This window comes from Halichoerus grypus, chromosome 3 (assembly GCF_964656455.1).
Source record: "Halichoerus grypus chromosome 3, mHalGry1.hap1.1, whole genome shotgun sequence".
Classification (NCBI taxonomy): Eukaryota; Metazoa; Chordata; class Mammalia; order Carnivora; family Phocidae; genus Halichoerus; species Halichoerus grypus.
This window is the reverse complement of record NC_135714.1, coordinates 140,131,613-140,148,810: the sequence shown is the minus strand read 5'-3', so window position 1 is coordinate 140,148,810 and position 17,198 is coordinate 140,131,613. Positions and strand designations below refer to the sequence as shown.

The 17,198-nt window shown below is 38.7% G+C and overlaps 2 protein-coding genes across 6 annotated transcripts in view; one reads left to right on the top strand and one right to left on the bottom strand.

The window, feature by feature from the left end:
- Positions 1-6,448: 6,448 nt before the first annotated feature.
- NPY5R (neuropeptide Y receptor Y5) overlaps positions 6,449-17,198 on the bottom strand; it is a 40,657-nt gene continuing 29,907 nt past the window's right edge. Inside the window, exons 1-2 of one of the 3 annotated variants that reach the window (XM_036116581.2) lie at positions 14,379-14,777; positions 6,449-8,116 (exon numbers count right to left, since the gene is read on the bottom strand). In XM_036116581.2, coding sequence (XP_035972474.1) covers positions 6,767-8,107 — 1,341 coding nt within the window. In that variant the 5' untranslated portion in view covers positions 8,108-8,116; positions 14,379-14,777 and the 3' untranslated portion in view covers positions 6,449-6,766. Of the gene's footprint in view, positions 8,117-14,110; positions 14,223-14,378; positions 14,778-17,198 lie in introns of those variants that run through there. The other 2 variants (XM_036116579.2, XM_036116580.2) reach the window with 2 other exon arrangements.
- The window catches only part of LOC144381391 (uncharacterized), an 89,632-nt gene continuing 85,679 nt past the window's right edge, over positions 13,246-17,198 (top strand). For all 3 annotated transcript variants that reach the window (XR_013446555.1, XR_013446551.1, XM_078069391.1), the window contains exon 1: positions 13,246-13,821. The gene's annotated coding sequence lies outside the window, so the exon portion shown is untranslated. The remainder of the gene's footprint in view (positions 13,822-17,198) is intronic.

Genomic DNA, 17,198 nt, shown 5'->3' with positions numbered 1-17,198 from the left:
ACCGCTGTAGTTTAGAGTGTTCAGCTGAGTGCTCTTTCAACTGACTTACTGTGTTACCGGCAAGCTCTTCCGGCTTACACCGCCTACCATGAACTTTGACTCAGTATGCATGTGGGATCTCTCAAAACTGTTCTGTTGAAAGAAAGGAGATTGATTACATAATAAATATTATTTTAATAGACACCTGAACAGCACCTATTTGATGATTTAATGATTTCAATGGCCCAAAATACTTCCTTGAGTTCTATGAAGGTCTATAGACCACAATAAGGATAGTACCAGATAGCCCTGTCCTTGAAGGTGAAGTTGCAAATGAGACCATTTGTGTAAAGTGCCTTCAGTGTCTGGCAAATAATAAGCATCTATTGTTGTTGATGATGATGAAGGTGATGATAAATGACTACTCTATTTTTTAATCATGCTAAATACTAGCATCGTGCTTTTCAGTGCTGTTTCAATTCAATATGTTTTAAGACATACTAGACATGTATCATATGACCTCACTGATATGATGAATTCTTAATCTCAGGAAACAAACTGAGGGTTGCTGGAGTGGTTCAGGGGTGGGACGGATGGGGTGGCTGGGTGATAGACACTGGAGAGGGTATGTGCTATGGTGAGCTCTGTGAATTGTGCAAGACTGTTGAATCACAGATCTGTACCTCTGAAACAAATAATACAATATATGTTAAAAAAAAAAAAAAAAGAAGATAGCAGGAGGGGAAGAATGAAGGGGGGGAAATCGGAGCGGGGGATGAACCATGAGAGACGATGGACTCTGAAAAACAAACTGAGGGTTCTAGAGGGGAGGGGGGTGGGAGGATGGGTTAGCCTGGTGATGGGTATTAAGGAGGGCATGTTCTGCATGGAGCACTGGGTGTTATGCACAAACAATGAATCATGGAACACTACATCAAAAACGAATGATGTAATGTATGGTGATTAACATAACAATAAAAAATTAAAAAAAAAAGACATACTAGAGATTGTGCCTGGCTTAGAGAATCAACTAGAGCATGATCAACAATAATGCTGCTCTCTCTTCTGGCTTCTCTTCCTCCAGGGAAGACGCTGATCACCAGTCATCACACTCCTCCCTCCAGAGACCAGAGGAGCCTTTACAAACCCTCCTAAGTGGTGTCCAAGCACCCAAGGCTAATTTTGACTTTGCTTGACAGAAGCAATTGCCATTCTAAGATCTTATCTCTAGTATTAGGGAGTTTAAATGATAGTTGATGACCCAAGCTAGCATCCAAGAAAAGAATGTGAAGTTTAAAAGTAGAAGAGACTTAGAAAATTTAGAATTGTGTGACACACCTATTGTGACACTTTTCAAATACATTCACACACACACACGGGATAAAGAGATTATTCAAAGAAATTATTTACTAAAATGTGGTTGATGGGGAATAAGTAAGTAGTAGGTATATAGATTATATAACCTCAAGCCTTTATCCAAAACTCTGAAGTCAGGTGTGTTTAGAGAAATATTAATATCAGGATATCATACCTTCTATTATTTGCTACCTTCAGTATGGTCTGGGGTAGCATTCTATAATCAAATATATTAATATTTCTGCAGCAAAATGCATGAATATATCTACTAAGTATTATAAATAAAGCTTATACATAGCTTTATGTAAATTTAGATCGTATCAGGTCCGTAATTGTAGATAAGAATTTGTTGAAATGTATTTAGGATGGAATACTATGAATAAGTAGATTTTAATGTATGATGTGTAAGAAGAGTACAGTCATAATATGTTGGCATTCTTTTATCACTGTGAAATAAGATGAAATATATATTTGGTCTCTGCCCCTGTTCCTGACACAAAGCTACTAAAACCCTTGTAGTTTGCTGAGTGATGGGGTTGTTAAGAGGCTCTTACACAGAGCTCCTAAGTCCCTTGGAATTTCCTGGATGATAGAAATGTCTTATTTTCTAATGAGGCAACTCTTGGTAGGCTCCTGGATAGCTTCAGGATGGGGGCTAGTCACCAGAAACAACAAGCCATGATTACAGAAGCTTGGCACTTTCAGGGGTCCCTGGGTGGCTCAGTCAGTTAAGCGGCAGACTCTTGGTTTCTGCTCAGGTCATGATCTCCCAGTTGTGAGATCTTTGGGCTCCACAGGCTCCACCCTCAGCGCCCAGCCTGCTTGGGATTCTCCCTTTCCCTCTCCCTCTGCCGCTCCCCTCCCCCTCACACGCACTCCTCTCTCTCTCTCTCAAAAAAAGAAGCAGCTTGGAACTTTCAACCTCACCTCCCATCCTCTGGAGAGGTCGGAGGGGCTGGGAATTGAGTTAATAATTGGTCATGCATGCATGAGGAAACCTCCATAAAAATCTCTAAATTATGGGTCTTAGGAGTTTCTGCATTGGTGAATGCATCCACATGTCGGGAGAGTGGAACACCCCAACTCCACAGGGACAGAAGCTCCTGTGCTTGGGACTCTTCCAGACCTTTTCCTATGCACATCATCTGGCTGTTTATCTATATACTATATAATATCCTTTATAATAAACCAATAAATGTAAATAAAGAAGAGTAAATAAGAAATGTATAAGAAATTATGGAATTAAAACATACATACACACACATACACATATATGTGATTTTAAGAAAGAGGAATGTTTAATGTCTCTCTCTACACACACACATATAGGTATGATTAATGCCTTAATATGTGTATCTAGATAGATAGATGGATATTAAGCACTCATGTTTGTGACATAAAAAAAAGACAGAGGAACATAGTCTCTTCTCATAGCTAGGGTGATCCTTTTAAATGTAAGTCATATTTTATCCTATCTCTGGTCAAAATCCACAATAGCTCTCAATTTTCTGAAGAGTAAAAATCAACGCCCTTACGAATGCCTGTAAGAACCTATAAGAGCTGCCCTTGAATTAGCTCCTTATCTACTCTCTCTCTCTTGACTATACTCCTGCTATAGTAATTTCCTTCCTGTTCCTTTAACACATGAAGTGTGCTCCGATTTCAAGGCCTTTACACTGGCTTTATTTTCTGCCTGGAGTGCTCTTTTTCCTTACTGCCACACAGCTAACCCTTACCTTTTTTAAATCTTTGCACAAAAGTTATCTTCTCAATGAGGATTATGGATGCATCCCATTACAAATTACCTCCAACTCTCCTGCTTCTCCTGCCAAATGCACACCCTTCCTGACTCTCCTCTTTATTGTTCTAAGGCTCTTATCATTACTCATCTTCGCTACTATATTGTTATGAATTGAACCGCACCCCCTATCTCCCACAAAAGACATGCTGAAATCCTAACCCCACGACCTCAGAATGTGACCTTATTTGGAAGTAGGGTTGTGTAATTAGTTAAATTAGGATGAGGTCTTACTGGAATGGGGGCAAGGGTGGGGGCTACTCCAACATGACTGGTGTCCTTGTAGGAAGAGGGAAATTTGAACATAAAGACACAGGGAGAATGTCATGTGATGATGAAGGCAGAGATTAGTTATGCACCTGCCAAAACCACCAATGATCACTGGCTGACCCTGAGGCTAAGAAGAGGCAAGGAAGGATTCCTCTGTGAGTTTTCACTGGAGCGTTGCCCTGTGGACACATTGATTTCGGATTTTCAGCCTTCAGAACTGTCAGACAATAATTTTCTGTTGTTTTAAGCCACCCAGCTTGTGGCATTTTGTTAAAGCAGCCTTAGGAATTGAATACATCTGTCTGTATACTATGTCATTACTATCTAATTCCCTTTTTATTGTTCTTATTGCTTATTGTTTGTCCACCTCCTGCCACTGACTCTCCTTCTCCCAGAAGGCAAACATAAAATAGCAGGGCTCTTTCTCACTGCTATTCCCAAAGCACCTACAAGAGTTCCTGGCCCACAGCAGGTCCTCAATACTATCTGAATGAAGTAATCCTCCTATACATTGCTTCATTATTTAATCATTTTAGTTGCTCTTTGTGCATTTCCCAGTTGTTGTTTTTTTCATTTAGTGTTTTATTACCCACAGTAACGGGCAACATAGCCAGCAGGAATAATTTAAATAAGCACCAAAACTCAATTTAACACCTCTTCTGAAATAAATATTTTAAAATAATTGTTAAAAGTAATGAGGTTGACTGCTTATAATTTCATCTCTTTATTTCCCCTAGCCATGCTTTGTGAAGATGCTATGGAACAAGTAATCAAGTCAGATACCAGAAGAGAATAGGAGAGTTAAGATAATCAGCTCTTGAGCAATGGAGAGTTGATTGAACATAAATTGTTTCACTTCCTAACCAAGTCTCCATAGAAGAAATGATCATTCATAATAACCTTCCAAAACGATTATCTTCCCTGCCCCCCCCCCCATGACTTCTAACCACCAATCTGTTTAGACTTCTCAAATTTCAATTATTAAGAACATTCAGTCACTTCTGGTCAGGGTAGAGAAATTTCTTCCTTTGAGTTCAATAGTTTAAAAGCTCCAAATTAGTTTATCCAGTTTAACTAAACTCATCTCTGAACAAGCATAAAATCTGTGAAGTTTGACAGGTATTCTACATTTATTAATGTAAGTTACTCCACCAGGATAAAATACCTCTCTTTATGTTTATATTTGCACTCATCAGGGAGATCCCCCCATCCCAGCCACTAAAATTAAATCTTGAAATCGACTGCCCCAGTGAAAGTGAAAATACCTATTGCTTTTAAAAATAAGAGGTCATTCTTTGACTTAAACTTCTTTGGTTTTGGTCTAGAGTAAGACAACAGTCTTGAAGCTAAGCACTGTGAGGGGCAAAGGTTTTAAATCACAAAAGCTTTCTCTTCCAAAAGCAAACCTTGACGTTCTGAACAGAGTTTTACTGTAAGCCACAGTGAAGAGAAAAATGAAGATCTAGGGGACATTCTTGGTAGGCAGAAAGAAGTACAGGCCCTTAGAATAAAAAGGAGAGAAAAAGAAAGAGAAAACCAAGAATGGACCAAAGTTCTTTGACTTTTTCTACCTGTCGTCATATAAAAACCTGGAGTGGACAATCATATAGCACCAGACAGATCAAAGAAGCTAAAAGTAGAGGGGACTGTACGCAGTTTCATATTTGAAAATCTAGAAAGAGACTGAAAAGCAGAGTGCTTTTGTAGCAACATAGGGTGAACACAACAGCAGAGAAATGGCAGCTTATAGTGTTTGGGCAGAGAAGGCCCCAGTACACCCATGTTGCCTGCCTCAGTTCTTAGCGATATATGTGAGAAGAATTTCATAAGCTCCTGCAGAGTTCTTGGTCATGAATTTAAAGTTTCCCAACTATTGGGAAGTTGCCAGACTTGGCAGGTACATGACCAATAAAGCAGAGAGTCTAGGCTCAGAACAAAATGGAGGGCATGGCTGAGTCTCCGTGCAACCACACAGTCAATGAAATGTCCGCAGGGGTGAACTGGGGCTGGACTCTCAGGTCCTGACCTTGCTGAGAACAAGCCATACATTATACAGGTGGACATAACATGGAGACCAGGCAAGAGAATTACTCCTCAGCTGGAGTTCAGTGGGAGCCAGCGTAGGGCACCATGTGGACCAGTACTATTTTCAGCTCCCTCCGTGTGTAGATAACATCTAGGGAAGGAAGAGGAGGGTGTGTGAAAGAAAGCCCCCATTGAGATTCTGGATTTTCAATAGATTAGATAACTACCAGAATTACCTATTTGCAAACCTAAAATGTTTCTTGTTTTGTTTTGTTGCTTTTCTTTGTGGACAGAAATCAATACAGGGGAGGGTTAAATCAGGTATAGGAACTGAAGATGGCAATGTTATTTTGCACATATGAGCCGCTTGTGAAAACATTCAGTGATTTTCAGGGACTCAGTTTTTCAAAAAACTGTCTGAAATAAACAAAAAGTTTCAATTGAAAAGTTTGGTAAGATAGCATATGAGACCTCAGTACTGAACTAGCACAAAGTCTATCAAACCTTCTATATCTTGACCAAAAAAATTAACCTTTTGTTCCCCCTGGGGACACTTGAAATATTTTTAAATTAATTAATATTTGGAAATACAGATACCATTTATACTTCACATTTTAGATTATAAAAGATATATATGAAAACAATCTTTCTTTGATAGTGTTAATGCGGTATAAGACTAGAAAAGATTTAAAATCTGCTTTTATTTGGTAAATTGTGTGTTACTGGACAGTGGGGCAAATGAACAATTTGACCAATTATCAATAATAGGAAATCAGTGTTTTCCTCCCAAAGCTGTACCCAATGCTTACAATTATAATCATGACGTGGGTGTACATCTATCATTTGTTATGATTTGCTGAGCATACTAAATGTTTTCTGTATTTTCACAAACTAAATATTAAGAAGCCTGTGAAGTAGAAATGAAGATAAATAGATAACATATATTCCTCATATTTGAAATTAAATGATCCTCAGGAAAAATATTTTTGTTTGTTGTAATTTTGAACAAAAAATACTGAGTTGATTAGATACAACTTTTATTTTAAACAAAAATTACAATTCATTTGTTTACAAGACAAGATGAAATGAAAGTTAATGTAACTACTTCTTAAAGCGAAATTATAGATTGCATTTACACTGACTTTATACAACTAAATGAATTCATCATATTATATATAACACATTTAAGTTATCTTCCACATATTATGAACTGACATTCAAATCCAGAACTCTGATACATAAATTTCACGTTACTAAAATTTGTTTTTGTACATACAGAGTTGTTAAGATGTTTTAGACGATCCCAACATTTGTTCTGTCCTTGGTAAACATTGAGAATTATGACATATGAAGACACTGTATAAGGGAAATTAAATCAGCTTTGATCCCATTATTAAGAAAACCATACAGAATAGGATTAAGGCAACAGGACAGCATGCCTAACAAATGACAAATGCAATACACCAACTTGAAATGCCTGTTTGAAATAAGGTTATCATTAAAATCAGTTACCACATGGAAAAGGTGTAGGGGCATCCAGCTAACGGCAAACACTAATATCAATATGGTCAGTCTATAGAAAACACTTCGGGATCTCTTTTTGATTCTCGTGATAGAACGGTTTACTCGCATTTCGTGAACATCTGAGTTTTCTTCAGGTTTCATCTCAAAGCAGGTGGGGACCCTTGGTATGAACTTACTGGATGACGAGAGCTGACTTTTTACGGAACCCAAGTTTTCTGGAAGCATTCTTGAATGGTTCTCTTGAGGCGATCTTGCTGGAGCAGGTAACACACATGCTGTCTTCTTGCTGTATCTTCTTCTGTGTTTTCTGATGAATGAATAGCCCCACTTATGGCTGCTGGACAGTTTCACCTGAGGCCCACTCTTTTTGAATGGATGAAGAGTTAAGTTGATCATCTCATTTTCTTCTAGTTTGTTTTCTTTGTTGGACAACCCACAGCTTATACTCCTGCAGACACTGGTATGACTTACAGTGAGACACACCAAGGGCAGAATATACTGAACTAGCAATAAAGAGATAGTAAAAGCAATTCTGTACGAATCAGATGGCCATGACTCAACACATAAATACCTGCTGCTCAGCAATGCTGAGCCAAATGTTTCCTGAAGTTCCACCAGACTGTGGAACACTGGAAGGGGAGAGCAAATCGCAAAACCTAGTGTCCAGACGGTAGCAATCAGGAAGTAGCCATGGTTTGCTGTTAAATTATTAGATATAGGATGTTTTATCATATGATACCTGACGATGGCAATTGATATTAGAATTAAAGTTGAAACCAGAACGGACACACATTGAAGAAAAGGCATAATATGACACATGACTTTGCCAAACATCCACTGATCCAGCAGGACAGAGGTCAGTGTGAAAGGGGAGCAAAACAGCACAACCAAAATATCAGAGAAGGCCAAATTTCCTATGAGGAAGTTGACCATAGTCTTCTGATTACGTTTTCTCGTGAGAGCCATTAAAATAAGTAGATTGCCCATAAAACCAAGAAGACTTACAAATGTATAAAGTCCAATCAGAAAATACTGCAAGTCATCCACACTGCTCTTATAGTCATCCCAGACCGGGAAATCAGAATTCCGAGTGGCAGCAGTATTGTTCTCGGTGGCAAGGGTCTTGTTATAAAACTCCTGGAGTTCTAAATCCATTTTATAGCTCTGCTTGGAATAAAAAGACGTTAGTTACCAACTTTAAAAAAAAATTGCGTGACTACGATAAATTAATCCACTGAGAGGGAAACTAAATTTTAAAATTTGTTCCCATACCTTATTAATCTCCTAAACAAAGTTTCATGAGGTCTTTAATTGGTCCAAGTGCAGAGCAAATATCAGCCAATAATAAGTACAGTAAGTTTAAGTCTATCATCATTTCTATGGTATGTCAATTTGTGTTAAAATAGCAGACCTTGTTTTTTAGATTTATGTAGATATAATGAAAGGGAAGGAAAAGGCAAATGTATATGAGAACTTCAAGATATCTAATTTAAAATAGCTCATTATTATTAATTGTCTAGTCAAGGTGCTTATTCATGGTGTGGTCACATAATCTTATCTTAAACATTCATTCGTTTCCAACTTCAATCAAGGTCAAACTTAAAAGTCACCTATCCTGAGGTATTCCTTGGCCTACTCAATTGGATGTGATCTCCTCTTTGGAACTCCCATATTGCTCTGTTTATAGCTGTCTGACGCTGTATGTCACAATTTGCTTTGCAATGCTATTAAAATACATAGCAGCTTACCTTATCTATTTATAAGCAATGGAAAAGCAGAAAACTGTCCTTTATTCATCGTGGTATCTACCACAATACATGGCCTAGTAACTTCACCATTGTAGGTGCTAAATAAATATTTATGTAAAAATGAAAAATTCAAACAAATGTCTAGTATCCTAAATATTATCTAGTTCATGCGTGTTCAAATGTAAGCTTCTCAAGTGTAGAAACACTATCCCAGGACTTAGGTCTATATACTAGGCACTTACTGTTTATCAAGCTTACTGTTGACTATGTGTGCACAATACTAGATGGCAAAGTCATTCCATGATCAGTTCTTAGTCTTTTGAGATGTGCCCGATTATCATGAATTAGGATAGCCACTGACCAGCAGTCTGCTAGTGTTTTTAAAAACAAAATTTACTTGTTTATTTTTTAATTTAAAAATTGAAAATAACTTTCAGCTTTAAAAAGATTGAATAAATTCATATCGTCTGAGGAAAACTTACATCTTAAATGTAGAAGTAATACTAATATCATACCCCATAATAAGCTTTTTTTCCATTTCAAACAAAATTAACAGTGTAATATTATTAATAGCACAATGGTATTTCTTATTTACTGCTACATTTTAGAGATTTGGCAGAATTATAAAAAAAGTAAGCACTATTATTTTTTAACAAGAGTTTCCTATAGAACACTCAGGATAGCAATAGTTAATTAATTCTGATGAATACAGATGTTGTTATAGAGATCCTTATATAATGCAACTTTAAAAAGAATATATACTACATATCAGTTTATGTACATATTTCTAGATCTATAGTTGGATAACTATATTTAAAACTATAAGAATACATACATATCTAATTAATAGTGAATACTATTATCTTTAATTTATAAGGGACTTTTAGGTCCTGATCCAAAATACTTCCAAATAGAAAATCCTATTGTGTACATACGTTCATTATCAGTAATTTTAACTCCAGGTTTATATACAGCAGGTTTCAAATAGGATGATACAGGCATCATTGTTCTATGAGAAAATCTGAAAGTTTAAGTTTTTCACAACTTCTACAACTGATTCTATGTTGATTAAATTACTTTCCAGAAGCTGATACCATCCCTTTAAAGATAAATTAATTCAAGAGCTCAGGGTCTTACTCATTCATTCTTAGACACTAGCCAACAATTTACATTGATATTGCCCCAAGTTAAAAGGGGTAACTGGTGCAAAAGTTACTCACATGACCTACCGAATCATCTTATTCATCATATTACCAGTTAGTTCATGGCCTCCCAGTAACTACTCTGTATAGATCAGTGAGCTTCTAATCAAAGTAGCTTTGACTGGCCTTTCTGCCTAATTTCCTGGGTTCTGATAACTCCCCTGGTTCCATCTACCTTGTTTAAATCCTATTTATATTTATAATGTGTACAGGTTATTTGTTACTGTGATCCTGCTTAGTTATTCTTCTTCTGACTCACTTTCTTGAGACAATCATTTTTTGCTGTAGGTCAGTGGCTATTGACTACCTTTTCTACAACCAAGGTAAGGAAGGACAAAAGAGAAATTGGGTAGTTGATTCTACAATGGGCTTTGTGTTTTCCTGGGATGTGTAACTAAAAGATGACACTCCTTTAAAGTAAAATATTACTGTCCAAAATTTTTTGAAGGAAGAGGAAATGCAGTACAATTTGTGGTAGTAGAAACAATGTGGCTGAATCTAAAATTCAGACTGACTCCAATGCAGTGGGCAGTCTTCTCAATTAGACACTAATGGACATAAAGGAAAATGTCTTAATTCTTTTCATGATGGAAATGGTGCTTAATAGAGTTATGTTGTACATAGTGGATGCTAAGTAAACACTTGTTACTCATCATTTTAAAAGTTAGTTTAATTTTTCCCACTTTAAAAAAAACAGAAATGAATCATCTGGGGAATGTAAAAAAGTTCAGGATAGTGCATGACTACATGTATATATATGTCTGTTTACGTACACATATATATTGGAACCACTGAAATTAGACAGGTTTTCAAATGGCCCTAAAATGTAATGAGGAGATATATCCATAGACAATGGGGATTGTTTAGCGTTTTAAAATTTTAAATGAGATGCCTTCAGTGATAAAGCAACATGAAACTAAAATAGCAAAAAATATTTACATTTGTTTTTATTTAAATGTAAAAGAAGTACATCAGATTGCAGTGTGTCACTAAAAATTTTCTATGATAATACATGCACAGAAAATACTGAATTCATTAAATTATAAAAACCACTGCCTTGTTAGTAAGAAGATGAAGGAAATGCCATCCTGAGTATTCATTGGACACAGGAAAAACTGAGGGCAACACTTCTTTCCCTCCATAAAAAACACTACTTATATATCATTTTAAAGGGGGAGGCTTCTTTTATTAATGAATAACTAAGAAAGATTAGTTGGTCCTTCCTTTGCTCATTCAACTAGCATTTATTGAACAATTAATGTGTGAGGTGCATTGCTAGGCTCCAGCATTAAGATAACAAATACAAGATATTATGTGAGTAATATTCTGAGGAGTTAATTCAAGGTTACACAGTGAGTAATTACAGACTGCAGTGCCTGAGAGAGAAAAGGCCCTAAATGGATGATGAATGAATGAATGGATGAATGAATGACATTTTCCTGACAGCCAGTGATGGATTTTTTTCACAACAGCATGAACACTTACACTGTTGCTGAATATCATGGATGCTTATTTGTACCTATTGATAGATTGATAAATTATCATTTTTTCTTATGTTTTTTCCCTCTCCTAACATTCATTCACTCATTTAACATTCATTTATTCCTTTTATTTTGGTCAGACTGTAGTCAACCTGGCGCTGCTCTCTCTCTAGCCCCAGGCCAATCCATCCCATCTACACACAAACATACACCTAACACCTAATATCGTGCTCTGCACTAAATGAGCATTTTGTGCATCTTTGCTCCAGTGACTTCTTACAACTGGAGATATTGCAAATGCGGCCAGGGGCAAGGAAGGGAATGCTAAGCTGTTTCTTTAACGCACCATCTTGTAGTGTGGCGGCCAAAGGCAGGATACCCAAGATGGGCCATGCAATGGCAGGTAGATTATTTTGAACTGAAGATAATCAAGACCCAAAAGACTCAGGTAGAAACTTTGACCTCCCCACCAACTGCCTAAAACAAATTTAGATAGAGGACCTGTACCAGGAAAAGAGCTATTTATAGAAATTCCTTTTTGCCTAAGAAACTTACCTGCACAACAGGGCAACCTTCATTTTCCAAACATCTCCTCTCACCTTCCTGCTAGTGGCTTTCCTCCCTTACCACTCTCCTTAGCTCAGGATGACATAATAAACCTCATTTTGCCTGTCTGTGGAATTTCCATGTCTGTGTAGATTCCCTGTAGGTAGGAAATTAATCTGATTTTCTTCTGTTAATCTGTCTTACGGAAATTTAATTCTTAGTCCGACTAGAAGAACTTTGGACAAAGAAAAATTTCTTCCTCTATGACAGTAGCCAAGGGATATTTCAAACAGTAGGAAATGTTTGTCCAATAAGATTTGTCTTTTTTTTTAATTGAAAATCAAAGGTAAAGAAACTACTTTAAAATGAAAGAAAAAAAAGCACAAAGCATTTCTTTTCTTAAATTTACCCCTTTACTTCTCTGAAAAGCACAATAAGCAAACCTATAATGAAATGTAGATCTGTTTAATAATTATCTGCTTTTCGACAAGTGTTATAATGAATACTGTACAATTTTATGAAACATAAATACTTTATACATAATGAGAGTAATGGAATATGTGTACTTTTCTTCATCTCAGAGAGCCAGAGAAGTTGTGAAATATAACCAGAGACAATGTTTTAAAAATGAAATATGATTTTAGGAGAAATTTGGTATTGACTGTGTGTAACCTTTGTTGTGTTTACTTAACGACATTTTCCTCTTTTCTATCTAGTTTTAGCTCCCACCATCAGAATTCCCAGGCTGCAACATCAAACTTTAATCCTCAGAGTAAAAAGTGAAAACAATAAAAGTTCTTTGTCAAACTGTGGTGACTTTTAAAAAGCAATGTCTTTGTAGACTTTCTGTAATTTTCTGATATTGTAATTTTCTTATAAAAATTGATCTATAGCTGACACCAAGACAAAGGAAATCTTCCGAATAGACCTTAGGTATGTTAAGTAGATAGTTCTTAAAAAGAATAACAGGAGGAACTTCAGGGAACTCAAAGGATACTAAAAGACAGCTAATATATTTAAATAAGGTTCCTTTGTTAGGATAATTTCCTGTCTTATGAAAATACACATCTTTTCACAGAGGATGCCAATCACACACAAAAGGATAAAATACATGATTTTTTTCCCCCTCTAGCAATGATAAATATCAAGTATTGCCTATTTTGCTATGATCCTGGAACAATGGCGAGATTCCATGTTCTCAAATATTCCCACGATTTATTTTTAAAGCTAGAATCTGGCAAAATTTGAGTTGGAAAGATAAATACAGCTTTGCTCAGCTGACAAACACGCAGGCACGCGCCACCCTCTCTTAATTCTAACAGCAGAGTTTCTTTTCCCTTGAGAAATCTGAAATGTAAAATCGCATTCCGGCTCAAAATTCTGCTGAGAGCCTCAGGCTATTCCATGGTCTCTGGCAAAGTCTTTCGACTTTGATCCAACACGATGGTTCAGTGCCTTTAAAAGAGAAACTAAAGCTCTGTCAACTTGGGGATAAAAATTCCTTGTTTCTGGAATTCAAGGTGTATGGATGTATGGTACTGCTCGCATTTGTCCTATGAGGCCACCTTGCAAACAAGAGCGCCAATCCAGGCGCGCAGCTGCCTCCGGGTCTGCGGCCAGCTGCGGCACCGCGCGCCAGGTGGACTGACCGAGTGGCGCCCGGTGGACCGCGCCCGGGGACCGCGCCAGAGCCCGGCTACGGCTGTGCACTGGCTGAGCACCCCGTGGGCTGCGGTTCCCTCGCCTCGGATGCCAGCCGGGCTGCTCCCGCGGCTCGCCCCCAAGGGGAGCGCTAGGTCCCCGCAGACCCCCCTCCCGCTTGCTCCCGATCCAGCTCCAGTGCGGATTGCGGACACTCCTCCTGGATTCGGCCAGCGCCTGCCCCACCCCGGGTGAGTACTTGCCCCGCACGAAAGAATTCCGCTTGGTCCCTTCCCCGCTCTCTCTTCACGCCTGACAATTGCCTGTTCCTCCACCCCAAACCCCCACTTTTCCAGCGGCTCTGCCTTTGGCTTCCCCACTCGCCCTCTCGGGAGCCCCTACTACACCCGGGACCAGGGACAGGGGTGCGGTTCCCCGGCCCCGCGCGGACTCTCTGCCCGAGCCCGGAACGGCCTCCGCCCCTCCCTGCTGGCCCACCCCGCGCGGAAGGGAGCGGCGAGGAGAGGCTGAACCCGGTACCTCGGGGCGCCCGGGCCGGTGCTGGTGCCTCGGCTCCCGGGAACGCGGTCGCTTCTGCGCCCGGGTGGCGGCGACTGCAGGGGGAGGACCTGGAGGTGGCGGTGGGGAAGAGGTGGGGGGTAGGGAGGAAGGAGCGGGGAGCAGCGGGGGTTTTAGAGGCGCCTCGGAAACACGTGACTACTCCCGGGACCCCGGAGACCCTGCTCTAGGGCGCCTGCTCCGCGACAGCCTCTCCCCAAGCCCGGGTTCGGGGCATCCCAGCCCCTACCTTGCTGTTTGGGGGCCCAGAGAGAAGCTGCAGGCCCTCGAGATGGCACCCCGTCACTCTGGCCTCTGGTTCCCGGCGGAGGCCAAGTTAACTTGCGGAGCAGGAAGATTTTTGCCGGTTCTGTCCCCAGCCTGGTGAAGTGAACTCGGAGGAGTCTTGAGCTGATGTGGGAGTGAGTGCAGGGGTACCTCTAAGAGCTTAGGCTCCATGAGAAAAAGCTTCAAGGCCCAGGTTTTCTCTTTGTTCGGGAAAAAAAAAAAAAACAAAAACAAAAAACCCACCAAAAAACAAAACAACGCTGCTCTTTTTGCACCTTTTTGGAATGAGGAAGGGAGAAGTCTAGGCAGGGAGGTTAATCTGAAGGGACGGGGGACACAAAGGGGTCAGAGACTTGATGCACCCCGAAGAATAGGAAAAAGGATTTATTCCCATTGCTAAGGAGAAGTAGTTGTGGGCGTGGGCAAGCAGCGTGGAGCTGAGGAGTGAGGTTGAAATGGAATCCACGTTTCCCAGGACTGTTGGGTAACATAAAGGAGACTGGGGGGTAAAAAGAGTTGTCATAGGTTTAAAAAAAAAAAAGACAACAACCAAAAAACACCTCAAAATTTGGCCCTCTGTTTCTCCTCAACGTGATTTCCATCCCCAGTGTTCCCAAATCTGTATTGCAGGTTTGCCTTATTTTTGTTAGTCATTAGTTGGCAGGTATCTTAGGCTTCTCTGTGCTCTGTGTGTATCTGCGTATATCTGTGTGTGTGTGTAGGAGGCAGGGAGTGGGGAGAGAGAGAGAGACAGAGAGACACTGGAGAGACTGGAGAAAGGTCCACATGTTCTTGACCATGGCCTTGCAGGCAAAAGATTGTGTTTGTTGCATATTTCAAAACTGAAAATGATCATTGACAATTAGAGCATCAAGTGTTTGGTGACGAGTGTAATCCCATGGGCCTGGCACTCTAAAATGGGGAGGACTGTATCCCTTGGTAGCAATGCAACTTGTACATCTAGTTTCAGGGGGCTGCAAACCCTACTGTTACCCCAGAGGTGGACAAAAATTCTTGTGTCTCTTCTCTGCTGAATTTTAATATTCGATACTCAGGGAATCTGTATAGACTGTCATTGTATCGGCTAGAAAGTCATCCAAGAGTTCTTAAATACCTCAAGTAAATCCAGTTCCTATTTCATTCTTCTCTGTTTGTTTCTGGAATACTAGTACATTCTCACCCAAATGCTTGACAGAATAGGCAGTCTGAGCAGGCCCATTGGATCCTGCAGTCGGTGAGCTTAGGGATAGTATGTCAGGAAGGGGTGACCGGTGAGAAAACAAAGTTTGGTTCTTAGACTTTCTTAACACCAACATCAGCATGGCCAATCCTCTACACATATGCCACATAAATTTCTCTTCTTCCATCCCTTGCACATACCTACTTCAAATACGCTTAGTCGTTAAAACAACTTCCAAATGAACCCCATTGTGACTATCTTCTAAATACTAATCTATGCTACAAGCTTTTGTATGTTAAAAATACAAGATGGATTTTATTTCTCTTCCACAAATTTGTTTTTTTTTTGATGATATCGACCCTTAGCTTTAAGTAACTGTTATTATTAGAGTATTAAAAATAAAAGGTCAACATGTCATTGAGATGAAGATTTTAATTAACCCATCATTCCCTTCCCACTGCACACACAAACATGCAAGCCTCAAAAAGCCTTCTTTAAATACACATTCAATATACATGGAGTAAACAAATTATTAAAAAAAAATCCTTCTTTTGAAGATTTGGTCAACTTGAAAATTCCAACAATATGCTACATAAAGAGGAAGATATGAAGATCAGTGTGCTTTTATCTTCAAATTTCCCAGGAGGGATTCAAGACTGATCATCATCACTCTTTGGAGAACATAATAAGTAATTTTCCTATTTTATGGAGTAAATTCAAGCAGGTGGAGTACTACCTCTGGGAACACAAATAGTAATGTCCATCTCTGCTCTATGTATTTTTTCCTACTCACTATTTATAAAATGCTCATTTGGGAAATTAAGCTGGATTTTATGTGTGCTACAAAATTAAACTGGCTATTTTCCAGTTCTCATGGTTCTTCATCAGTTATGAAAGAAAGCATTTCTATAAAGGTGAAAGTTAAAATCACTTGGGACTCCTAAGACAAATTATTGAATAACAAAACACTCTCCAAACAATGCCTGGGGTAACATTTCTCTGAGGAACATGTCTGTTGTTTTTTGTCAAAGTTATTGCTGCATTTTAATAGCAGCTACCATTTGTGAAGGACAGTTACTAAAGTGCATTGACATAATCTCAAATGATACGGGATCTTGAGATATTAGTTATAGGAATAGTGGTGGTAAATAAAGTAGAAAAAATAGTATTATTTTATTTGATGCATTTTTTTTTCTGTGAGGATTTTGTTATATTCATTAAGAGTAAACATTTCTTTATCCACTGCTTCTATCATGGTAAATTTAAATCCTTAATTCTTAAAAGACGTGGAAAGGGCCATTTCCACGTATTATCAAAATATTTTTATGATGTGCATTGTTGCATTGATTTCTTTGGAATTGTAATAGTTTGTCATATAATCAATACTTAGGACTTAAAACAAGGAACTAACATAATTGTGAAATACATGCAGTTTTTTAAGGAACAAAAGCAATTAAAAAAAAAGTTAACCCAAAGTTTTGGGTGCATAGAGCCATTTTCCCAGAGAATTCCATGACAATTTTGAGGTCCTAAGGGGGCAGGATAAACATATAATTGCCTTCTTCTGACAAGCACTTTGCTACTTAAGCAATATTTTATCTT